At 42.9% G+C, this 19,197-nt stretch overlaps 3 protein-coding genes and 1 long non-coding RNA gene across 6 annotated transcripts; 3 read left to right on the top strand and 1 right to left on the bottom strand.

The window, feature by feature from the left end:
• Window positions 1-814: 814 nt before the first annotated feature.
• Window positions 815-9,590, top strand: LOC108129916 (uncharacterized). 2 transcript variants are annotated; one of them, XM_017248224.3, is made up of 4 exons: window positions 815-1,681; window positions 7,018-7,065; window positions 7,818-8,207; window positions 8,368-9,590. In XM_017248224.3, the coding sequence occupies exons 1-4, from the start codon at window positions 1,573-1,575 to the stop codon at window positions 8,841-8,843; spliced, it is 1,023 nt and encodes a 340-aa protein (XP_017103713.2). In that variant the 5' UTR covers window positions 815-1,572; the 3' UTR covers window positions 8,844-9,590. The 2 variants fall into 2 exon arrangements, with proteins under 2 accessions (XP_017103713.2, XP_017103714.2); XM_017248225.3 differs by lacking the exons at window positions 815-1,681; window positions 7,018-7,065 and adding an exon at window positions 7,477-7,618.
• On the top strand, window positions 2,685-3,594 carry LOC138926681 (uncharacterized). Its single transcript, XM_070281647.1, has 4 exons — window positions 2,685-2,773; window positions 3,096-3,200; window positions 3,261-3,414; window positions 3,476-3,594. Exons 2-4 carry the CDS (start codon window positions 3,123-3,125, stop codon window positions 3,592-3,594), a joined length of 351 nt encoding a protein of 116 aa, XP_070137748.1. The 5' UTR covers window positions 2,685-2,773; window positions 3,096-3,122.
• A 3,912-nt stretch (window positions 9,591-13,502) lies between the features above and the next one.
• On the bottom strand, window positions 13,503-14,677 carry LOC138926503 (uncharacterized). Its single transcript, XR_011443059.1, has 2 exons — window positions 13,854-14,677; window positions 13,503-13,784 (listed from the first exon to the last, which is right to left on the bottom strand). It is a non-coding gene; the product is annotated as an uncharacterized lncRNA (long non-coding RNA).
• A 188-nt stretch (window positions 14,678-14,865) lies between these two features.
• Window positions 14,866-19,172, top strand: LOC108129888 (uncharacterized). 2 transcript variants are annotated; one of them, XM_017248176.3, is made up of 5 exons: window positions 14,866-15,143; window positions 15,248-15,639; window positions 17,786-18,355; window positions 18,450-18,485; window positions 18,549-19,172. In XM_017248176.3, exons 2-5 carry the CDS (start codon window positions 15,586-15,588, stop codon window positions 19,068-19,070), a joined length of 1,182 nt encoding a protein of 393 aa, XP_017103665.2. In that variant the 5' UTR covers window positions 14,866-15,143; window positions 15,248-15,585; the 3' UTR covers window positions 19,071-19,172. The 2 variants fall into 2 exon arrangements, with proteins under 2 accessions (XP_017103665.2, XP_017103666.2); XM_017248177.3 differs by having other exon boundaries at window positions 14,866-15,183.
• Window positions 19,173-19,197: the final 25 nt, after the last annotated feature.

Raw genomic sequence — 19,197 nt, 5'->3', positions numbered from 1 at the left:
CGCCCATTTGAATAGTGGCAGAGCGCATTATTACCGATTATCGCCGAGCTGGAGCAGATGCTGCCGGAGTCGCAGTGGGTTGCCAAATAAACATGGACAGCGATGACAGGGCGGGGAGGGAGGACGAAGCAAGGGCGAAGGATGGCTGATGGCTGGATCTGATGGGTGGGTAACCTACTAACACAGACAGCCATGAAGAGAGAAAGTAAGAAAAAAGCTCGGGAGAAAGTTGTGAAGATGAGTGAAAGCAGCCGCACTGGCTGTCATCTGTTGGCGGGTTCGTTTGCCGACGTTAGCGACCCGCGACGTGTTGTTGCCGTAGGACGTTGAAGGACACCAGTACCAGCATCATCAGCATTAGGACCAGCAGCAGTAGCAGTGACAGTATCAGGAACAGGAGCACCAGCAGCAGCAGCATCACCGAGTTGTTGTCCTAGTCCTGGCCGAAAGCTCTCGGCACTACGGTTTCGGTATTCGGCTCTCGATTACCAGCTCTCGGTATTGGTGAAGGCTTCTCGGCAGCCCGGAGCTTCGTCAGCTCAGTCAGTCGAGTTTCGGCCGTTTAACCCAGCAGAGGTGTGCAGCGGACAGCCAATATTCCACATCAACATCAGGAGCAGAAGCAGAAGCAGACAGAGCCGCACCAGTAGCAACATAAACTGAAAACGGAAACAGACACAGAAACAGAAACAGGAGAAATAGGACATAGTAACAGGGCATAGAAACAGAAACAGAAACAGGAGCAGACACAATAATTACGGCGACAAAAGAACAACTGCCTGACTGCCTGCCCGACCGCGTCTGCCTGCCTGCCCAGCCTGCTAGCCTACTTGCAACTTTATATCCGACAGATACAGGACCTCCTCAGCGGTATCTGCAACTGCCATGTTGAGCTGTCAGTGACTGACCTGCCACAGCAACCTATTGACAGACCAGACCATCCGTATTCATTCTACTTCGAATCGTATTCAACTGTCAGTTTCGCCGGATACGTTTGTGTGGCTCCGGTTTCAGTTCCATCATCATTAACCACAGCGCCGTAAAGTAGGCAACACGGACTGGAAATCTAATTAGCGACGTCAGTGTCAGGATCGGTAATCCATTAATTTCGTGGCATCAACAACTTTTTCGGGCCGAAAACAACGTACCACAAAAAAAAGGCGTTTCTCCTCTGACAACAACAACAAAATTCAGGAAAATCGGGAAAAAATTACACACAGAAAAAAAAGAGGGAAAGCGAACACTTTTGTTTCTGTGCGTCGGTGTTCGTGTTCCCGCGTTCGTGTATGTGAGCGCGTTTGTACGAGTGTGTTTGTACGAGTTTGTGTGTGTTTGCTGATAACGCGAGCCTGGTGCTGACATCACTTTCACTTCAAGCCAAGCCAAGCCAAAGCCAAAGGAATCCAATTCCCATCCTTAGTCTTGGCCCCAGGAAGAAGCTGCCAATCGAAACGCTGCACAGCAACAAAATCAATTAAACTACCAACTCAACTCAAGAAACAGCAACAACAAATCTGCCAATAGCCAATTATCGAGCAGGAAATCCTCCCAAGAAAAAAAGAAAAACTCAAGATGTTTTCCATGTGCAGCAAGGTAAAGTCGCGAAGTGCGGATATGGATGCGGATAGTTCGTTTATGCAGCAATCCCAGCAGATGCACTTGCAACAGCCCCAGGCGATGGGTAAGTGAATTTTTCGGCCGATTTGAAGAGATTTAAGTGAGGTGGGAAAGATGGGTTGAGAAAAGCGGAGAAAGTGAAACTGAAACTGTGAAACGGTGCCCTCATTTGGCGGAAAACCCTTGAACTCGTTTTGGCTGCCCCACCCCATTTCGAGTCCCTCACGGCTGCCTATTTTTCTCAATGAATTCACACACAGGCGCAGCTGCGCGTCTGTCTCCTACTTTCTCTTTCTTGTTCTCTCCTCCTCGCACACACTTTCTCCCCCTCCCGCTGCAGACTGACACACACACACAATTTATACACACTCTTCCACAACCGCCCACAGCTCGATTACTAAAGCGGAATCCAGAATGCGGTTTCATTATGCTGCAATTGTTGACAGTGCCACGCCCATTGGCCAGTTTATGCACTGGTCTGTGTGTGTGTGTGTGTATGTGTATTTGTATCTCTCAGATACCCTTCAGTACCAAAATTCCTTACCCCGACGATTCCTGGCGACATTGTCGAAAAACAAAAACAAATTGCATGGGCTTCGTTTACTCAAGTCCGAAACGAAAGGGGAAACGAAACTTCTACCTGCTTTTGGTTTTCGACGATGATTCTCGAGGCTTCTACGTCATAGTTTCGGAGCAGAGGCACGCGACAGAGAGACAATTAGAGAGATGTAGATGGAGGGAAGGGAGAGAAAAAAAATCTGTGCCGAAAACCAAATGAATGGAAGCGACGTCAGAATACCCTTTTTAAAATATGTTGAAATATTTTTATATATTTAAGATTATATTTAATACATTTTTCTTTTCTAATCATATGGTATATTGAAATGTATTAATAATTTGTGTTAGGCAAAGCCAATATGTTCATGTTTGATTATTAGCCTTGTGCGATTCTAATTACAAGGCATTGCTTTGGTCGACTATACCCTGGCACGCGCCAGAATTTTCGGTTGTCAATTTTCGGTTTCGTCTTGCCTCTCCCCTTCTCCTTTGCATTTGCTGTTCAATTTGCATCGGAATTACACGCGTTTGTTGCGTTTAAAGTTAAATTTTTCAAAAAACATTTACATAAGTGACCTAGTGATACTAACTAATTCTGGTGAGTAGTGCATATAATTAACTTATTTATTAAATACCGAGCGGCCGTTCAATATATGTATGTACATATGTACATATATTTATTAAACGGCATTAGCCGCTCGGAAATGTGTTAAATATTTATATACAGTATGTCAAGTAATTGTTTGCAAAATAAAAAATTTTAATTTTTGAATTAAATTAAATTAATTAAAAAATAATTTAAATTAAATTTTTGTGCCATTTGTATTTAGCAAACAATTACTTGAGAAACTGTATACATATATGTATATGTACATATATTTATTAAACGTTAAGGGAGTTAACGTTATTTCTTTGTTAAGGGAAAGGCCTCCAGCAATGCTGTCAACATGGAATTCCCGATTGCCACCGACGAGGCATTGGCAGCGTTGGAATTCGTCTTAGGCCGCGGCATGAAGGAAGAATGTGTAAGTATAATATTTATAAATTAAATATAAAAAAATTTTAATACCTATTAATTTTTGCAGACCACCGCAGTGACGAACTTATTGAAGCGCGGAGCCCTTACAAAGTCATTAAAATATATTTTCGCGGAGGACCTGATCGTCAATTACAATATTGACGGAGTAAGTGGTAAGAGGAGATTAAAGTCGTTTCCAAATTTTTATGGAATTTTGATTGGTATGTATTTTAATTACAAATAATGTAAGAGATATCTAATTTCTATTTATTTTATTTACAGATAGTATATCTATGGTGGATCCGGGGAAACCGCCGGAGAAATTGTTGGGGCACGCTTTGACGGCCATCAAAAATAATAATAATAAAAAAAAAATTAAAATAAGTAGTATAAATCTTTAGAATAAATAATAAATAATAATAGATTATAACAATGTATTATAATAATAACAATATAGATTATAACAATTCATAATTTCTTGTATTAATAAAATTTCAAATAAAATAATAATTTTGGTTGAAAAGGTTGGATGGAAAGGGGGGGGGGTGAAAATCCTTACAGTTCCTCAGTGAATCCCGTATGAATCCCACCTGAATTCCCGTAAGATTCCTCACGGTATACCTCAGGGATTCCTTGGGGTATTTCCTCAACGATTCCTCAGAGTATACCTCAGGGATTCCTTGGGGTATTTCCTCAACGATTCCTCAGAGTATACCTCAGGGATTCCCTGGGGTATTTCCTCAACGATTCCTCAGAGTATACCTCAGGGATTCCCTGGGGTATTTTGTTCGAAATCCTCTTCGAATACCTACAGGAATCCTGCAGTATTCCTTGAGTTGTTCGAATTCCTCGATGTGAGGAACTCTTCTATGGAAATTCCTTGATGGTTTGTATGAAACATACCTAGAGGATTCCTCGGGTGGCAATACTAGTACCTAGACGATTCCTTAAGGAATCCTTGAGGTATGGTACTGAAGGGTACTGTCAGTATGCCAGTGTGGGTGTGACAGTACTTGTACACTGCATTAAATCATTAAGCAGAGACAACACAACTATGTACATTAACATCAGATTCCGCTTTAGCTCCAGCACTCAAATTTCAGGATGGCAGGGCGGGATGGTGTACGGGGGGGTACTGTGTGGATTTGGATGTTTTCGAGCCCGGGAAAAGGGCGAAAATGAGTTAAAGCCCCGCTTCAGGTTACAGTTGCAATAGAAGCTCGGCCCTTGCATAAATCATGCAGCTGCACTGCAGGAAGTCGGGGGCTAGGTCCTGGATATTGAAGAGATTTTATTTCTCTTCTGTTTTTTAAGATCTGTACCTATATTTTATACATTTTTATCAAATAGATTTTACTTTAAAACAAATTAAACATGTATCTTAAAAGTGTATGTCTTTTATATTAAGTATACGCCCAATGGGCCGAGCATAGTTTTTTTATCCCTAACGAAACTCTTCTAGAAAAGATTTTATTTCCCTTCTTTTTTTTTAAGATTTATACATTTTTATTAAATATTTAGGTTTTACTTAAAAACAAACAGATATTTTAAAAGCGTATTTATTTAATATTAAGTATACGCCCCATAGGCTTAGCATAGTTTTCTCATTTGTGACGAAACTCTTCTCAGTGCACAAACATTTCTATGCACATACATAGCCAGGCCCTTTATCCACTCTCATATCTTAGCCAGGCCAGCAATTATGCCTGTACACGTTGTCGTTGCCGCTGTCGTTGTCTTCGACGCCCTTCGCGCCCGTCCTGCGTCCCGCACGGGTACGGGTCCGGGTACGTTGTCTGTGGCAGCCACTTGCAATTCTAGCTGATTTGTCATGTGCATGTGGATGTGCGGATGTAGATGCACCCATACCAGTGCATGCGGGGACGCGGATGTGAGTGGGCGTGGATGTGTGCGGTTGTATGCGTGCACTGAAGTGGCACACATGATGTCCGCTGCCTTGTCCCCATCCCTTGCATCTGCCATAGTAGCAGCGCTGTGTCCTTCGGCGGGCTCATCCGCCCACTACTCACCATTCCACCCAGTAACCCAACGGCCTTCTCCTCATCCTATGGTACGTCTCCACTTGGAGATGATCGTCTGTCGTTGTTGTCTACATTCCGTTTGGTCGCTAGCTACACAGAGAAAAATAAGGTCAAGTTTTTAAGGCTCTAGTGATTTATAGAGTTTCTCGCTTAACGATTTACTGAATTTCGTGAATTTTTCTCAGTGTTTTGAAAAGAGAAAAGAGCGTTTTGAGGGCAAGCAGTGTTTTTTAAGCGAGCCGTGCCGTGCCTCGAGCGATTTTCAGTGCCTGTGCCCATCCTGCCCATCCCATCACCATTCAGCATTCACCATTCCCAGCCAGAGCAAATTGTCGCAGGCCACTTTGGCCGTAATCAGTTTGCTGCAAAAGCAACTTTCTCGAGTGGTCGAGTGCGGCCAGAATGCCAAAGAGGTTCTTCAATCCCGAAAATGCAACTATTCTGGTCGGGGGACCTTTAATCGCTTATCAATTTCCAGAAATTGAATTCACTTTAATGGTTTTGTGAGAAATGCAATAATATGTCACAAATAATGAAGATGTTACTATATTACGTATACGCCCCATGGGTTAATCATAGTTTTTATGTTAATGAATATGATTAATTATGAATTATTAATTGATAATTCTACAAGTTTTGATCAAAACCATTGCAATTGTTTTCCTTTTTTCGGATTTTTGATAAATTCAAAGAAAATATCAGATATTAAGTATACGCCCCATGGCTTAACCAAAGTTTTTATGTTAATAAACATGATTAATTATGAATCGAATACTTATTTATTAAATAATTCTGGAAGTTCTGATCAAAACCATCGCAATAGTTTCTTTTTTTATGGCTTTGTGATAAAATCAAAGAAAATAGAAGATATAAAGTATACGCCCCCTGGGTTATTCAAAGTTTTCATTTTGATAAACATGATTAAACATAGTGATACTTGAATTGAAAATTTTAATTGCTTTTATTCGAAGCTCTACTCAAAATCGATCTCTATCAATTACCGAAGTTTAACTAAAAGCCCTAATGAATGCCCCAAGGTATTATGGTTACTTTAAACGTTTAAAACTTGAATTTTAAATGGAATTCCACCAACCGCCACCTGAAACCGGTATAGTAGTATAAACGTACAATGGTTTTTAAATTAAGTATACGAAGTAACCTGAAGCCCTTTGCCATCTTTATTGAAATAATTAATTCAGTCCACCGCAAGCGTCGTATTTGCCACTACCACTGGCCGAAACCCAGTATCCTGTAGCTGCTCCACGCCGCACTTTCTCCACGTCCTGGCAGCCGACATTCGACTCTCGGCTCTAGACCAAATAAATGGGATGCCTGTGGTAATGAATTTGAAATGAGAGACCAGGCGAACAGGGCAGCAGGGCAACTGCAACGGGGCAACGGAGCAACTGCATCGGGGCTGGCTGATTGAGTTGCTTTTGCTTTTACTGCAATTCCGAGGGAATAGCTAAATGAATTTTCGTGTTTCGCTTTAGCTATTTGTTACCTGTCCCCCATCCACTGCCACTTTTAACCCGCTTCTGGTTTCGGTTACATTTTAAACTCGCAGCTCCCATGGTCCAGGGATTCGGGCTTTCACTGTTTTCGGTGCGTGGGCGGCGAGAATTTAGTAATGGAGAGGAATCCTTGAACGGGAAATGGGAGCCAGTTGCTTCCATCTATTCAATTAGGGGCATCCTGTGACTGGACACCGAACAGCGGATGCAGATTGGATGGCATATCTGCGACTCACCCTAACTATATTTCTTGATTCTATTTTTGCAGGAACTGGCGGGAAACAAATCAAAGGCGGCTACCTATTGCGCTACAAAAGTGAGTATTTGTTTTTAAAAATCATAAAAATCATGCATAGAACTCATCAAACTATGCAAATATTCTTTGAAATACTCCATTATATTTAAATTTCCTGGGGAAAAAATAGTTTGAAACGGAAGCTTTACCTGCAGGAGGATTTTTTGTCAATGAAATGCAGGTTTTTTTAGTACAATGCAACGTCCTTGAAAGGACAGTCCAATTCAGACCTATTCGTAGGGCTGTCAGCACAGTTAGCAGGGTCCGTCCTGTCCAGGGACGAACCCTCGCAGTCGGCAGAGCTGAGACGACAATCTGTCAAATCAGCACAACATACCGCCACCCAACTCAAGCTCAACAGGATGACGCAGCAGGCATAGACGAGGTAGATGGTAGATGGATGAGGACCACATAACTGGGTGGGGTGTAATCATTTCGGGGTCACATTCAAGTGTAATTACTCATGATTTGGCAGCACAATGGATGCGTCATTGTCAAGTTCCCTCTGACAGTATTCGAAACAATTTCGTGCTCAGCTTTCGTTCAAATTAGTAAGGAAGAATACAAATATTTTGTAAGTAATTGTGGCTTGATTTTTGTTGCTTCATTTTTGTTTGGCAAATATGAAAAAAATAGGAGAGGAGACTGAAATTGTTTGCCTTTAATCTTCAAAAATGAGATGATATTCTAAAGCAATTTAGCAGAAGGGCTTTTAAAGGATAGGGAGGAGATCGTAATACCATTAAAACAAACTTTCTAATTTAACTTTCAAGAGCAAATGTTTTGGAACCGCTGGGCTGAGGAGTGGGTAGTCCTGTACGACGACTCGACCATGGCCTGGTTTACGGAGCCAGGACGGTCTTCACCATCTGGCAAGATCCTGGTTAAGGAGGCGCCCGAGATGCTGGCCATCGCCCACTGGACCGGCCAGATTCCGCGTCGCCCTCCACTCCCGGCCGGAGTTAGTGTCTCCCAGCTGATTGCCCTCGGATCGCAGCGAAAGCGCTCGAAAGTCTACTGGATGCTGGCCAAGTCCGAGCAGGAGGTGGGCGATTGGATCGATGCGATTACCAAGACCCTCCCGCCGCCCCCTCAAATCGAGCTGGTGGTGGACAAGCCGCATCTGATGAACGTGCTCCGGCGCCCGCTAGTGCGCATTAGACGTAAGTAAAGACTTTTAATCCTTTCTAAGTCCTTTTTGGATTATGGAATACTTCCCCAAAGCCTGAATTAAAATATTATCTTTTTTTGTGTTCGGGTGGAAGCTTAAAAACTGAATGAATAGTTTCTACTATAAATTTGTGTATCCATTTCTGCTTCCAGCTGCCACCCAGTCGGAGGTGAAGCAACGCAAGGTGTCGCATCACGGCAGTGGAGCGAGCAGCAGCAAAAGTCACCGATGCGGTAACGGCTCCGGAACTTCGTCGGCGGTGAGCACACGTCTGTACCGCCAGGTCCAGAATCCTTTGGTGAAGAGCGACGCAGCGGTGGCCATTCTCAGCAAGAAACCCGACTCGAAGGCATCCTTGGCTTGCGCCCTGCCTTGGGGTCACGGATGGGGATGGGCCACCCTGCCCAACGGGGTCTGGAGCGGAGGCCTGACATGGTCACAGTGCGAGGACACCTTCACCCTGCACGCCCTGCCCACCACCCACTGCACCAACCTGATCGACACCTCGTGCTCCGGAGCGGTCTACCACACGGACATCGGCGGCTTTGACTTCCACTCCTCCGGCGTGGACGACATCGGAGGCGAGGATTTTGACTATGCCATGGACTGTGGCGACTTCATATTTTAAACGTACCCCGTATTCGGCCAGCCAAACATCCACCCACCCGAGGGACAGGAGCCAGGGATCCTGGGCTCTTGCCCCGCAAAATTTTGTCTTCGATTGAAAGTGTAAAGTTAGGAATTAGAGTGTTTCCAAGGACTTACATAGATAGTATTTAGCTGTGCTTACGTTTACCCTCTGAGTGTTAGGTGTTGCAATAAGTTCGGACTAGGGCGGGGACATGCCGCGGGGGGCTGGCTGAAGAAGGACAAACAGTCACGTTGCGTATACGCCCCATTAGCACCGACATGTCCGTGTCCCGGGCCGGTTAACTATCTCGCTGTTCATGTTTTCGTGTTTAACTTTGTGTGCAGCACTAATTGCATTAAGCAGTTAAACAGCAACCCGCGTAGTGCGTTCTAGAATAACTATGATAGCAACAGGCCCGTGATTATCCTGTCCACGAACAGTTGCGGTCAAAGGATTACGTAAGCCCAGTTCTCTGGGGACTAGCTTTGAGGACTCTTGGAAATTCATATTCAAATATTTTTCTCCCTCATTTATTAATTTATGAATATTAATTTATTTCTTCTATCTCCATGACATTGAAATGAATTTCATTTAAGTGCCACCTTCGTTTTGACCGCAACTGTGGTCGTCTGACATCCCTGCGGCCGATAGATACATATGTATGTATGTATGTATGTATTTATACGAACTGTGTGTCTGCCAGTAGATAAGCATATTAAACCACACATTTGCCCCGCTTCCAGACACGTATGTAGACCTCTCGACTGCACCCAGTCCCGTGCCCCGTGAGGGTGTTGTTGCAACCACAAGCATTTGAAATGCGAAAATATTTTCGCATCGCGCATATAAGTAGGCTACAACATATTTTTGCACTCGACAAGCAAACAAATTACAATAAATAATGCAGACACGACGCATACGACCGACTAAATTAAAGTGAAAAACAACCAAAAAAAAACTGCATGAGATTGAAATACTTTTGTGTATTTTGAGACTTTTGAAATTTATATTGATGTTTGTGCAATTTGTAATGGAAACACTTTTTCAAATTGTTTTGCCATGATTTTCTAGAATTTTTGGAATCGATAGTATACAACCGCAAGCCACAAACCGAATACCAATTACCCAACGACCTCTCAAATCCTCCTCCCGTCTCCCAAGAGTACTATATAACGCCCTACTGTCCCCCTTCGAGCAGATCCATTTTTGTGTGTAAATTTTTGAAACATTTATACAGAAAGAACGCGCGCGTAATTAAGTCATCGGAAAAATCGATAAATGTTTAATATAATTGTCAACGCAAATTTTAAATTGGGGCATTGCAATTTTTATATAGCGTGTTGAACAAATACGACAGCAAACAGGAAAACCAGGTAAACAAAAATTAATTAATAAAGCGAACTCTAGATGTACAAAAAACCAAGTTAATCAACCACACACTCTCATGCAAAGTCATGTCTTTAGTGTTAGTGTTAGCACTTAAGCCATATGACATCCTTAAGACGAAATGTCAGTTAAGTTTACGAAACTAACTCACACAGATCGACATACCCACCCGAACTGATGTAAAGTTTATAAAACGAATCAATCAACATTAAACAAACAAGTTAGCAACCCAGGAAATAATCGCACCATATAAAAGCCAAAACACAAACAATTACTATTAATTAGCATATAAGAATGCACCCGAAGTCATACGACACGTGCCACACGCCTCATTCAACGTCAACAATCGCCACATGCCACATCGATTCGATTTTGAATTTGATTTTGAAGAACTTTCGCCAGAAAGGAAAACGCCGCTACGGACACCTTGAACAAAAAAAAAACCAGCCAGTTACCTTTAACGGTAACTGTAACTGTAGTTGTAACTGTATGTTTAGGCATATATAGATGGTATAGTGTGTATGTATAGGAAACTAGGATAAGTCGGAGATGCGCGAATTGCGGTTAAGCTCTATATGTATATGTATGTGCAGGTTTTCAAAATGTTGCATGCCACGCAAGTCGCTTAGAGATAAAACAAAAAACACAACGCGAAATATTATGTAAAATACGGGTAACAGGACACACACAGTGTCCCCAAAGCATCTGTTGCATGTCCTTGTCGGCGTGTCGAGTGTGTGCGAGAGGGCACAGCTGCAGCCGTATATATAGGTATATATATTTATGTACTGCGAGTAACGAGTATATATGTATATGTATTCATTGTATGTACAACAACAATAACCAAGAGCAAAGCTACACGAAACGGAAACCTTAAACCTGAGCCTACTACAGCCTTAGCTATCATAGACACATACAAACACATGGCCCACACATACGCAACTATATAGTATTTACATATGTATGCATGTATACAACACCTATAGCTATAGTCGAGAAACCCGAAACCGAAAACCGGATAAGAATAAAGTAACAGAACCGAGGGAAGTGACTCGCATCGGGCATCGGGAATCGGGAATCGGGAAATATATAATATATATAAAAACAAAAAAAAAAAAAGAAATAAATGTATATGTATACCCGCCTCGTAACGTAACGTAAATGAAATGTAGACTAAAAGACTTAAGCAATTGTCGTTTAGACGTTAAATTAGAGAGCATTGAATGTTGGCTTATGCTAGTTGTAGGCAAGGAGGCGAAGTGCGAGAGCGTTTAGGAACATATTTAAGGACATCCTCAGCAAGATGTTTTAGTCTGAAGCCTAGCCCGAATAAAATGAAACGAAAATTGTTAACTACCGGAGTAATAGAGTTTACAACACAAAAAGCAAATCGATTCCCAAAAGAACAAAAAACTTTAAACTAAACATAAACATAAACGTTAACGTAAATGTTAAATCAACCTTGGACAATCAGGCATAGGAAAAACGGATTAAATAATGTATGTAAATTGTTAAGCCTTGAGTCGGAAGCGATTAAAGAAGAACGGTAGCTTGTTTGGCATAGTCTTAGCACGTCCAGCATGGAGTCCGCTATGGACTCCGTGAAATCAACTAATCTATATAGACACAAGCACACGTACGTACACATTTAAATAAAGGATACGATTCGATTGAGGGCTCGAGCCCAGCCAAGCTTCAATTACGTGTCAATCCCCGCAATGCTCTTCTGTTTGAACCGAAAAGTATTTTTGTAATCTTTATTAACAAAACCCCGAAAACAAGATCGAAAAAACAACAAAAAAAATTAATGAATGTATACATAACATTTAATATAATAACTATGATAGACACGAATATGAATGTTTTAATAGCAAAAGTAAGCAAATGTAAAACAAAAGTATACTTTAGATGCAAATTTTTGTAGTATAATTGTACACGTAAACTGCATTTCCGATGTTAGCTGAATAACCGTATACACATGAAAACATTTATATAAATGTATACATATATAAAGATATATATGAATGCATATGAATGCGGTTAAACATAAAGTCGAGCGATACGCCCATTTTTATTGTGCTGAGCATTTTCAGCAAGCGGTTGAACTGTGAATAGTACCTTAGGTAGTACTGGCATCGCGTGTAAACCGCATTTGATGTTACGAATTATGAAATTTTAGTAAACCAAGGTGGATGCGAAATGATCCGCAAGCGAGAGAGGCATTGAGAGCGACAGGGGCCCAGTCATCGGTTGTAACCGGAAACGGAAGCAGGCTTCCAGTAATCCGGCCATCTTGGCAGTCACGTTACGCATACGACCTGTGGTCACCTGCCGGCTCGGTAATAGCTAACAATTAGGTTAGTAAGTTCGCGTTGTTAGTTACCAATCGTCAGTTGTCAGTTGTCGGTGTCGTTGATGTTGATGTTGAAATTGAAAATTGAAATAGCAATTGCCGTGTCATTGTTAAATGTATTGAAATTGTAATCCGGCTAGCTGCCGGCTAGAATGCAGTATTTGGTATTAGAGACGGTCGGTAGCAATGGTCGGCCCTCGACCTCAGCATATTATAAAGATTATACAAGCAAGCATATACATAAACAAGACATCGGTGTGCATAAATATATACATATACTCATTGGTGTAAAAAGCCCCCCAAACACACACAACACGTTGAATCGTACCAGGAAGTTTTAATCCACTTAACTATTTCGGGTCTTCCGAATTAGGCTCACCTTGCCAAGAAAAAACTCTTCCAAATCCCCTCGAGATTCATCTCAAATGTCACTCCCCAAAGGAAAACCAAAGAATAACTCGAACAGCCGAAAAGTAATTAGCAAAGTAACTACGTTATTCTATAGATGTGTATGTGTCTATAAATATATTCTGAGGAACTTCACTCACAAGACGCCGCTCAAGAAAAGCTCAAACTTAAACCAAGGAGGCTCAACAGCCCGCCGCAAGAGATCTTTTTAGGGGCTTTAGCCGGTTCATTTTCAATCAACTCCAGTCAAGAGCCAGTGCCGCTACTCTTTTGGCCAAAACCCCAGCTGTGGCTAAGAGAGCGAGCGTACGCTCTTCCATGGTTTCAAAACCGCAGCCCAAAACTAACGACGAACAATGAACGTTTGAATAATTGTTATGAAAACGATGAGCAAATAGACGCTAAGCGGCCAACAAAGAAGTCATCAAGTGAATCAGAAGGCAAAATAATAAAGATTTTTTAATACACTTTTTTAGTTGAAAAATGTACAATATTATTACGACAGAATATTGAAAGATTAAAGGCTATAAATTTATTTAAAAATTATTTAATAAGCAGATTATTATTATTTAAAATCTATGTATTATTAAGTCAGTATTCTCCAGCTCCTCTGAATTATGATTAATTGAGATTTGGCCATCGCACTGGCTAAAAATACACATTTGTCCACTTAAACTTGATTCGATGACTTCAGATGGGCTCGAGGAAGAACAGTGAATGGCGAAAAAACATCTGTGAAGCGTCTGAGTTGATAAATGTAAAACAAAGCAAATAAAGTTTAGCAACAACATCTGAGAGAAAGAAAACAAAAAACAGTCATTGAGCGATAAATACTTGTTTTTCATCGCATGCACGCATACCGAATACATGGATGTGTGTTCGGGGCTTCTGGGAAAGGGGCTGGCAATGATATATGAATGTACATACATATGTACATAACTATGGCAGGGGTGAGGGGCAACCGACACGCCATCATCCACAGATCAGTTGGCGGTGCAACGCTCGATGTCGCCAACTTCGCGACTTGTTCGGGCCCCGTCATCGCTGTGGTATCGGAATGGTTAGCGGAATGGAATCTTGTCTCAGTTAGCGCGCAAACTTCTAAGCAAACAGTCGCGGGGCTCCACGGAACTCAAAATCCAAAATAGCTGAGACACGCGGCGTATACGTAATTACCGTCCGTCCATCCAACAGCTGGCTAGTTGCCCACCAACGACCCCGCCGCCACATGCCCCGCCGTCCTGCGGTGACCCACTTTGAGCTCCAGTCCGGCTCTAAAGTTCAATCGTCGTTTAAGTGCCTCCTTTAGTGTGTCAATAAACTCGCGTGCCCAGTGTCCACTCCTCTGCCACCAGTCCTGGCTGCCACCAATTTTCCACTCCTGCCAAACTCAGCACACTTTCAAAGTCTGGACTCCGGAGGCTTCCCGGCTTCGTCGACCGACCCAGTTGGTAAGTTCACTTCGGTGTTATATGCAAATCGCAGCTCCAAACAAACAAACAAAGCCAGCGGAGAATTAGTCAGCGCGAAAAGACGTGTGCCAAAAAACCGAAAAAATACATAAATTAATGCTATTGTGAGCGAGCGAACGGAGCGGATCGAGTGGGTGTGAATGGTGGTAATTGTATGCCCTAAAATGAAGTTTTGAAAATTTAAAGGAGTTTTCTATAAAATAAAACCAGTGAACTTTCAAAGAAACAGAACAAACCATTATTTAAAAAACCTGCCAGCTGCTTTGTGAATTATGTTTTGAATAACTTGACTGAATAAACAATATACGATATAATATATGTATCTCACAATAAAATCCAATCTTATTAACATAAAAAATCACCGGTTTATTGAATACATTTTTAAAATATACCATATCAGTTGGCTTGGAAAATAATGTCAATACTAGAGGAGTTTGAAAATCAAAATTACATTTCAGATCCTAAGAAAACGTATTACACTTTTGGCCAAACATTGTATCTCAAGTATACCAAAAAATTTCAAACTTCTTCAATACTTTTTTTTTCGGTACTGAATCTTAGTTTTATAAAATAACCTTTCATCAATTTCATTTCGATTTGGGCGACTTGGAGTGAATTCAATTGAATTGGTTTGTTCATTGATCGCTCCGTATTTGGAGCGGACATCGGCCCACAATCGTAAGTCTGAGAGTCTGGGCTTGGGTCTGGATCTTGATCAGTTAGTTGGGCTTGATCAGTATATGATCAGTATATAAATATTGTACTTGTACTTCCACTTCCAGATTGGCACCCACATACATATCTGAGTTTCTACTAACGCCTCCTGGCGACAATTTGCGTGCCCCGCCTCTGTTGCTGCTGTCGCTGCTGCTGTTTTGTAGCATTTTTATTATTAATTTTTATTCGCCAACTCGCGTGACTCACTGGAGGTGCAAGTCTGAGCCGGGTCTACGGTAACCAAACACTCCAAGCCAAGCTCAATCGCGTCATTGCCTTGGCCGGTGCCCACACACGACCGAGATCTTCGCATCCAATCGCATCGAATTCGATCCGCTTAGCGTAGATCGACCTAAAATTGAATTGAGCCGGTGCCTCCGACAAAAGTTACCTGTGTTTGGAGATGGCGTCAGAGGGTTCCCGAGATCCCAGGACCTCAAGGTTGGCGCAAATGCAGGTAAGTGAGCCACAGTTTCTTAGGATTTATTAGCCATGTTTCTAACAAGTTGGATAATCTTGATTATTAGGCTTTCTATAATAAAAAGCTTAAGTATAATATTTATATAGGTATATTTAAAAGAAACCATATTTATGATAGAATGAATCACAAAGTTTGAAAGAACATATATATTAATTTATTTGCTGCTGCCTTTATTTGTCCAGCATTTAGTTTATCAGATCTCTGTTTTAATTTCCGTGATGCTCCATAAATGGACTGGGTCGAGTCGGGCTTTCTCGATTTTTGGGGAGTTCTATTTTCGGCCGCCAACACTGAAGTTTCCCAGCGAAAAACCAGCTAATTAAATTGTATTTGCTGGTGCTCATATTTGGTAATGGGAACTCTTGTCGCCCCCGCAACGAAACAAAAGGCGCTCCTTGAACCCCGCCATCTGTTAACGCCACACAGAGGCGCCGATATGTAGAAAAAGGGGTGGAACGATTCTCCCCAATTATAGGTGTAATTACAATAGATTCAACTACGCCGCTGGTTGAGTGGCTCGATAATCAAAAAGGGTTGACATTAAGAAAGCAAATAAACATTAGGGCACTGGGAAAAATATTTAATTGGGAGCTGAATAAAACATATAGGGATATACTATTATCATTAGAAAATAGCCGAATGTTAGTAAGAAGGATAAATATAAAGGGTTTCAACCTTAAAATTACTTTATTTTCACAAATAGGCTTTAAAAAAATGTAATCTTTAAAAGTTTGCAATGAAAATGATTTGTTTTAGTGTCGGGAGATTACTCTTAAAGGTTCTTCTGCTAATGCAAATTAATTTTATTGAATTGCATATTTATTTTTTCATTCCTAAATGGTGCAACATTTGTCATTTAAGTTTTGAATAAATTATTTTTCCCGGTGATCTCACAATTCATATTTTTCGCCCAACCACAATTCATCAATCAAAAATATTCAGCTGGGAAAAGAGTGGCGCGCGCGATTTTTATCGCCCATTGATTCGGGGGGGTGACGGGCAGAGAAAGGTAAAGGACAATGCGAAGGTCCTTTGTCACCTGGGCGCTGCTCGTCCTTTTGCGGCATTCAACAATTGCTTGAACCCCTACAGAGCCGAGGGTGTGTACGAGTGTGTTTCCCATGTGGCATGTGTCATGGCAACGTTGCAGCCATTGATTTTTTGTTGTTATTGGCATGCAGGGATAACAACAAAAACAAGCCATCCAGCAAAGGGAACAAAAGGACAGCCAGCTAGGATTTCTCAAGTGTCCGATATTCACAAAGAATTTCCATTTGTTTTTTTATTTTGCTCAACGGTTGACTTGCCAGGTGGCCATGGCTGAGTTCGAAGGCCACTACCAGGAAAACAGACGCCGAAGACAACCGCAATTACACGGCTAGGATAGAGGGACACTCACAGTGCGAGGGAGCATGCCCACTGCTACGCCCACACCCACTCGCACAGCCCATTCGACGGGATACTTTGCCCCGCCACCGGCACCGGCGAGGGGTCGACCGGACAAAGTTTCCTTCGCCCAGGCGGGTCGAGTGGCGAGGGGCTTTATGTACTGGCGGCACGTAAGTGGGCACGGATTTATTCGGAGGATATACTCGTAGGGGTTTTGGGCAGGGGTGCAAGTGGTGGGAGGTTCGCCACTACCTCATCGCCATAATAGACAAGTAAACAAAAAAACAAACACACACCCACACACACCTGTGAGTCCTGTGCACTTAATGACTCCACTCGGGCCAAATGGACGCGCTAATGTCCGGTTCCAGTTCACTCAGTTGACACGCGTTCTCCGCTCCGGAATGTTGCAGTCGCCGGACGTGGACGAAATCGAAATCGGTGGCCATCTCCACCACTACGACTTTGAGTCAGAGTTTGGCCAGGATCATATCCTGCCACTCAAGCTGAACGAGTCCTGGGCCGCCAGACGCCTCATGGAGGCACTGAGTCACCTGCCACCATGTGGCCCACCAAATAACAGCAATTCGGCTCCTGTAAGCTGGATAATGTGTGAAACTAAAAAGAATTTTAAAAAACTTATAGAATTAAATATTAATTTTAAATAAAATAATATTTTAAGACATATTTTTCATAAAAAATCTACTAATTTAAAAAATAAACTTCTTTTTAGATGCGTTTCCAGCAACGAACACAGCAGGAGCAGGAAGTGCGACGTCGGGAGCTTGTGGCAACCAAGACACATGCCGATGAACTGACACCCATAGGAGCACCCAGTGCTGCCACCAGCCGGCTCATCGGCAATGGAAAGGTGCGCCAGATGTTCGACGAGCGTCGCCGTGGTGCGGGCATTGATCGCAGCAATCCCCTAAAGCCAATTGGCACCCTGCCATCGCCCCCAGCCCAGACCCAGACCCAGACCAAAGCCCGGACACAACCGTCCGTGAATCGGCTGGCAAAGGGCATATCCACGATGAGTTTGAAGGAGCCGGGTACGATCCAAAGGCGTATCGTCAACGATAATAACAACAACAATAAGTACGGCACGCCCAGGAATGTGAATGCCAATCGCAACCTGAAGCCGGTGGTGACGCGGAAAACGCCACCTGTTCAGGAGCCCATGGGACGACGATCCGCCTCCTCGCCGCAGACAAGCGCCAGAGCGTCAAAATCAGTACGGGTGGTGGGTGGAGGAGTTAGTCCGCCGGCCGATAAACGAATGTCGCCGCCTATGAGTCGTCGGGTGAGTTTAGTGATCATAATGTCTTGGCGTTTTCCGTCCACTTCTAACCAGACAAAAATTTCCTGTTTCTCAATAAATGCACAAACCGGATCAGGCCGAACCCAAATCGCCAGCCAAACAAGTCAGGATGGTAGGTATCTGCAATAGTTGGATGACCAACACATCTAATATAATCCATGCATTTCGTCCACAGCAAGGACCATCAACAGCTCCTGAGGGAACTGCACTATGTCGGTTCTGTGCAAGACATTTCAACACCGACCGGTTGGCGAAGCACGAGGCGGTTTGCCAGAAAACCCTGAGTACCAAGCGAAAGATCTTCGATGCCTCCAAGCAGCGCGTTATGGGCACGGAAGCCGAGAAGTTCAATAAGAAGCCATCCAAGGGGATGCCTCGATCCCAGTCCTCGTATAGCAGTGCGGCCCAGCAGAAGGGTCTGACCACCGGCGTGAAGAAGAACAACTGGCGGAAGAAGCACGAAGAGTTCATCCAGTCGATACGGGCTGCCAAGCAGGTGCAGGCTCATTTAGCTCGTGGTGGGAAGCTCAGTGATCTGCCGCCGCCTCCACCGTCCGAGAACCCCGACTACATTCAGTGCCCGCACTGTAACAGACGGTTCAATCAGCAGGCCGCCGAGCGACACATACCCAAGTGTGCAACGATGATTCATAACAAGCCTCGACAGAATGGCCCGCCTGCTCCCAAGAAGCGCTGAGAGGTAATTGAAGATCGGTAACAGCTGATCTCTGGCTGGGTGAGAGAGTGATCATACCCATACTTTTACTTGTGATAAAGAAATTTGATGATTGGAACGAAACTAGTGCTGTCTTATTATTAACTAA

This window comes from Drosophila bipectinata, chromosome 3R (assembly GCF_030179905.1).
Source record: "Drosophila bipectinata strain 14024-0381.07 chromosome 3R, DbipHiC1v2, whole genome shotgun sequence".
Lineage (NCBI taxonomy): Eukaryota > Metazoa > Arthropoda > Insecta > Diptera > Drosophilidae > Drosophila > Drosophila bipectinata.
This window is presented reverse-complemented; position numbering and strand designations above follow the sequence as displayed.

Bases quoted from the DNA above. Each gene is read 5' to 3' on its own strand.
- LOC108129916 (XM_017248224.3), top strand. From the start codon at position 1,573: ATGTTTTCCATGTGCAGCAAGGTAAAGTCGCGAAGTGCGGATATGGAT. The intron at 1,682-7,017 runs GTAAGTGAATTT...CTATTTTTGCAG, and splicing joins GCAACAGCCCCAGGCGATGG to GAACTGGCGGGAAACAAATC. The intron at 8,208-8,367 runs GTAAGTAAAGAC...TTCTGCTTCCAG, and splicing joins CCCGCTAGTGCGCATTAGAC to CTGCCACCCAGTCGGAGGTG.
- LOC138926681 (XM_070281647.1), top strand. From the start codon at position 3,123: ATGGAATTCCCGATTGCCACCGACGAGGCATTGGCAGCGTTGGAATTC. The intron at 3,201-3,260 runs GTAAGTATAATA...TAATTTTTGCAG, and splicing joins GCGGCATGAAGGAAGAATGT to ACCACCGCAGTGACGAACTT. The intron at 3,415-3,475 runs GTATGTATTTTA...TTTTATTTACAG, and splicing joins TTTTTATGGAATTTTGATTG to ATAGTATATCTATGGTGGAT.
- LOC108129888 (XM_017248176.3), top strand. From the start codon at position 15,586: ATGGCGTCAGAGGGTTCCCGAGATCCCAGGACCTCAAGGTTGGCGCAA. The intron at 15,640-17,785 runs GTAAGTGAGCCA...ACTTCTTTTTAG, and splicing joins CAAGGTTGGCGCAAATGCAG to ATGCGTTTCCAGCAACGAAC. The intron at 18,486-18,548 runs GTAGGTATCTGC...TTTCGTCCACAG, and splicing joins CAGCCAAACAAGTCAGGATG to CAAGGACCATCAACAGCTCC.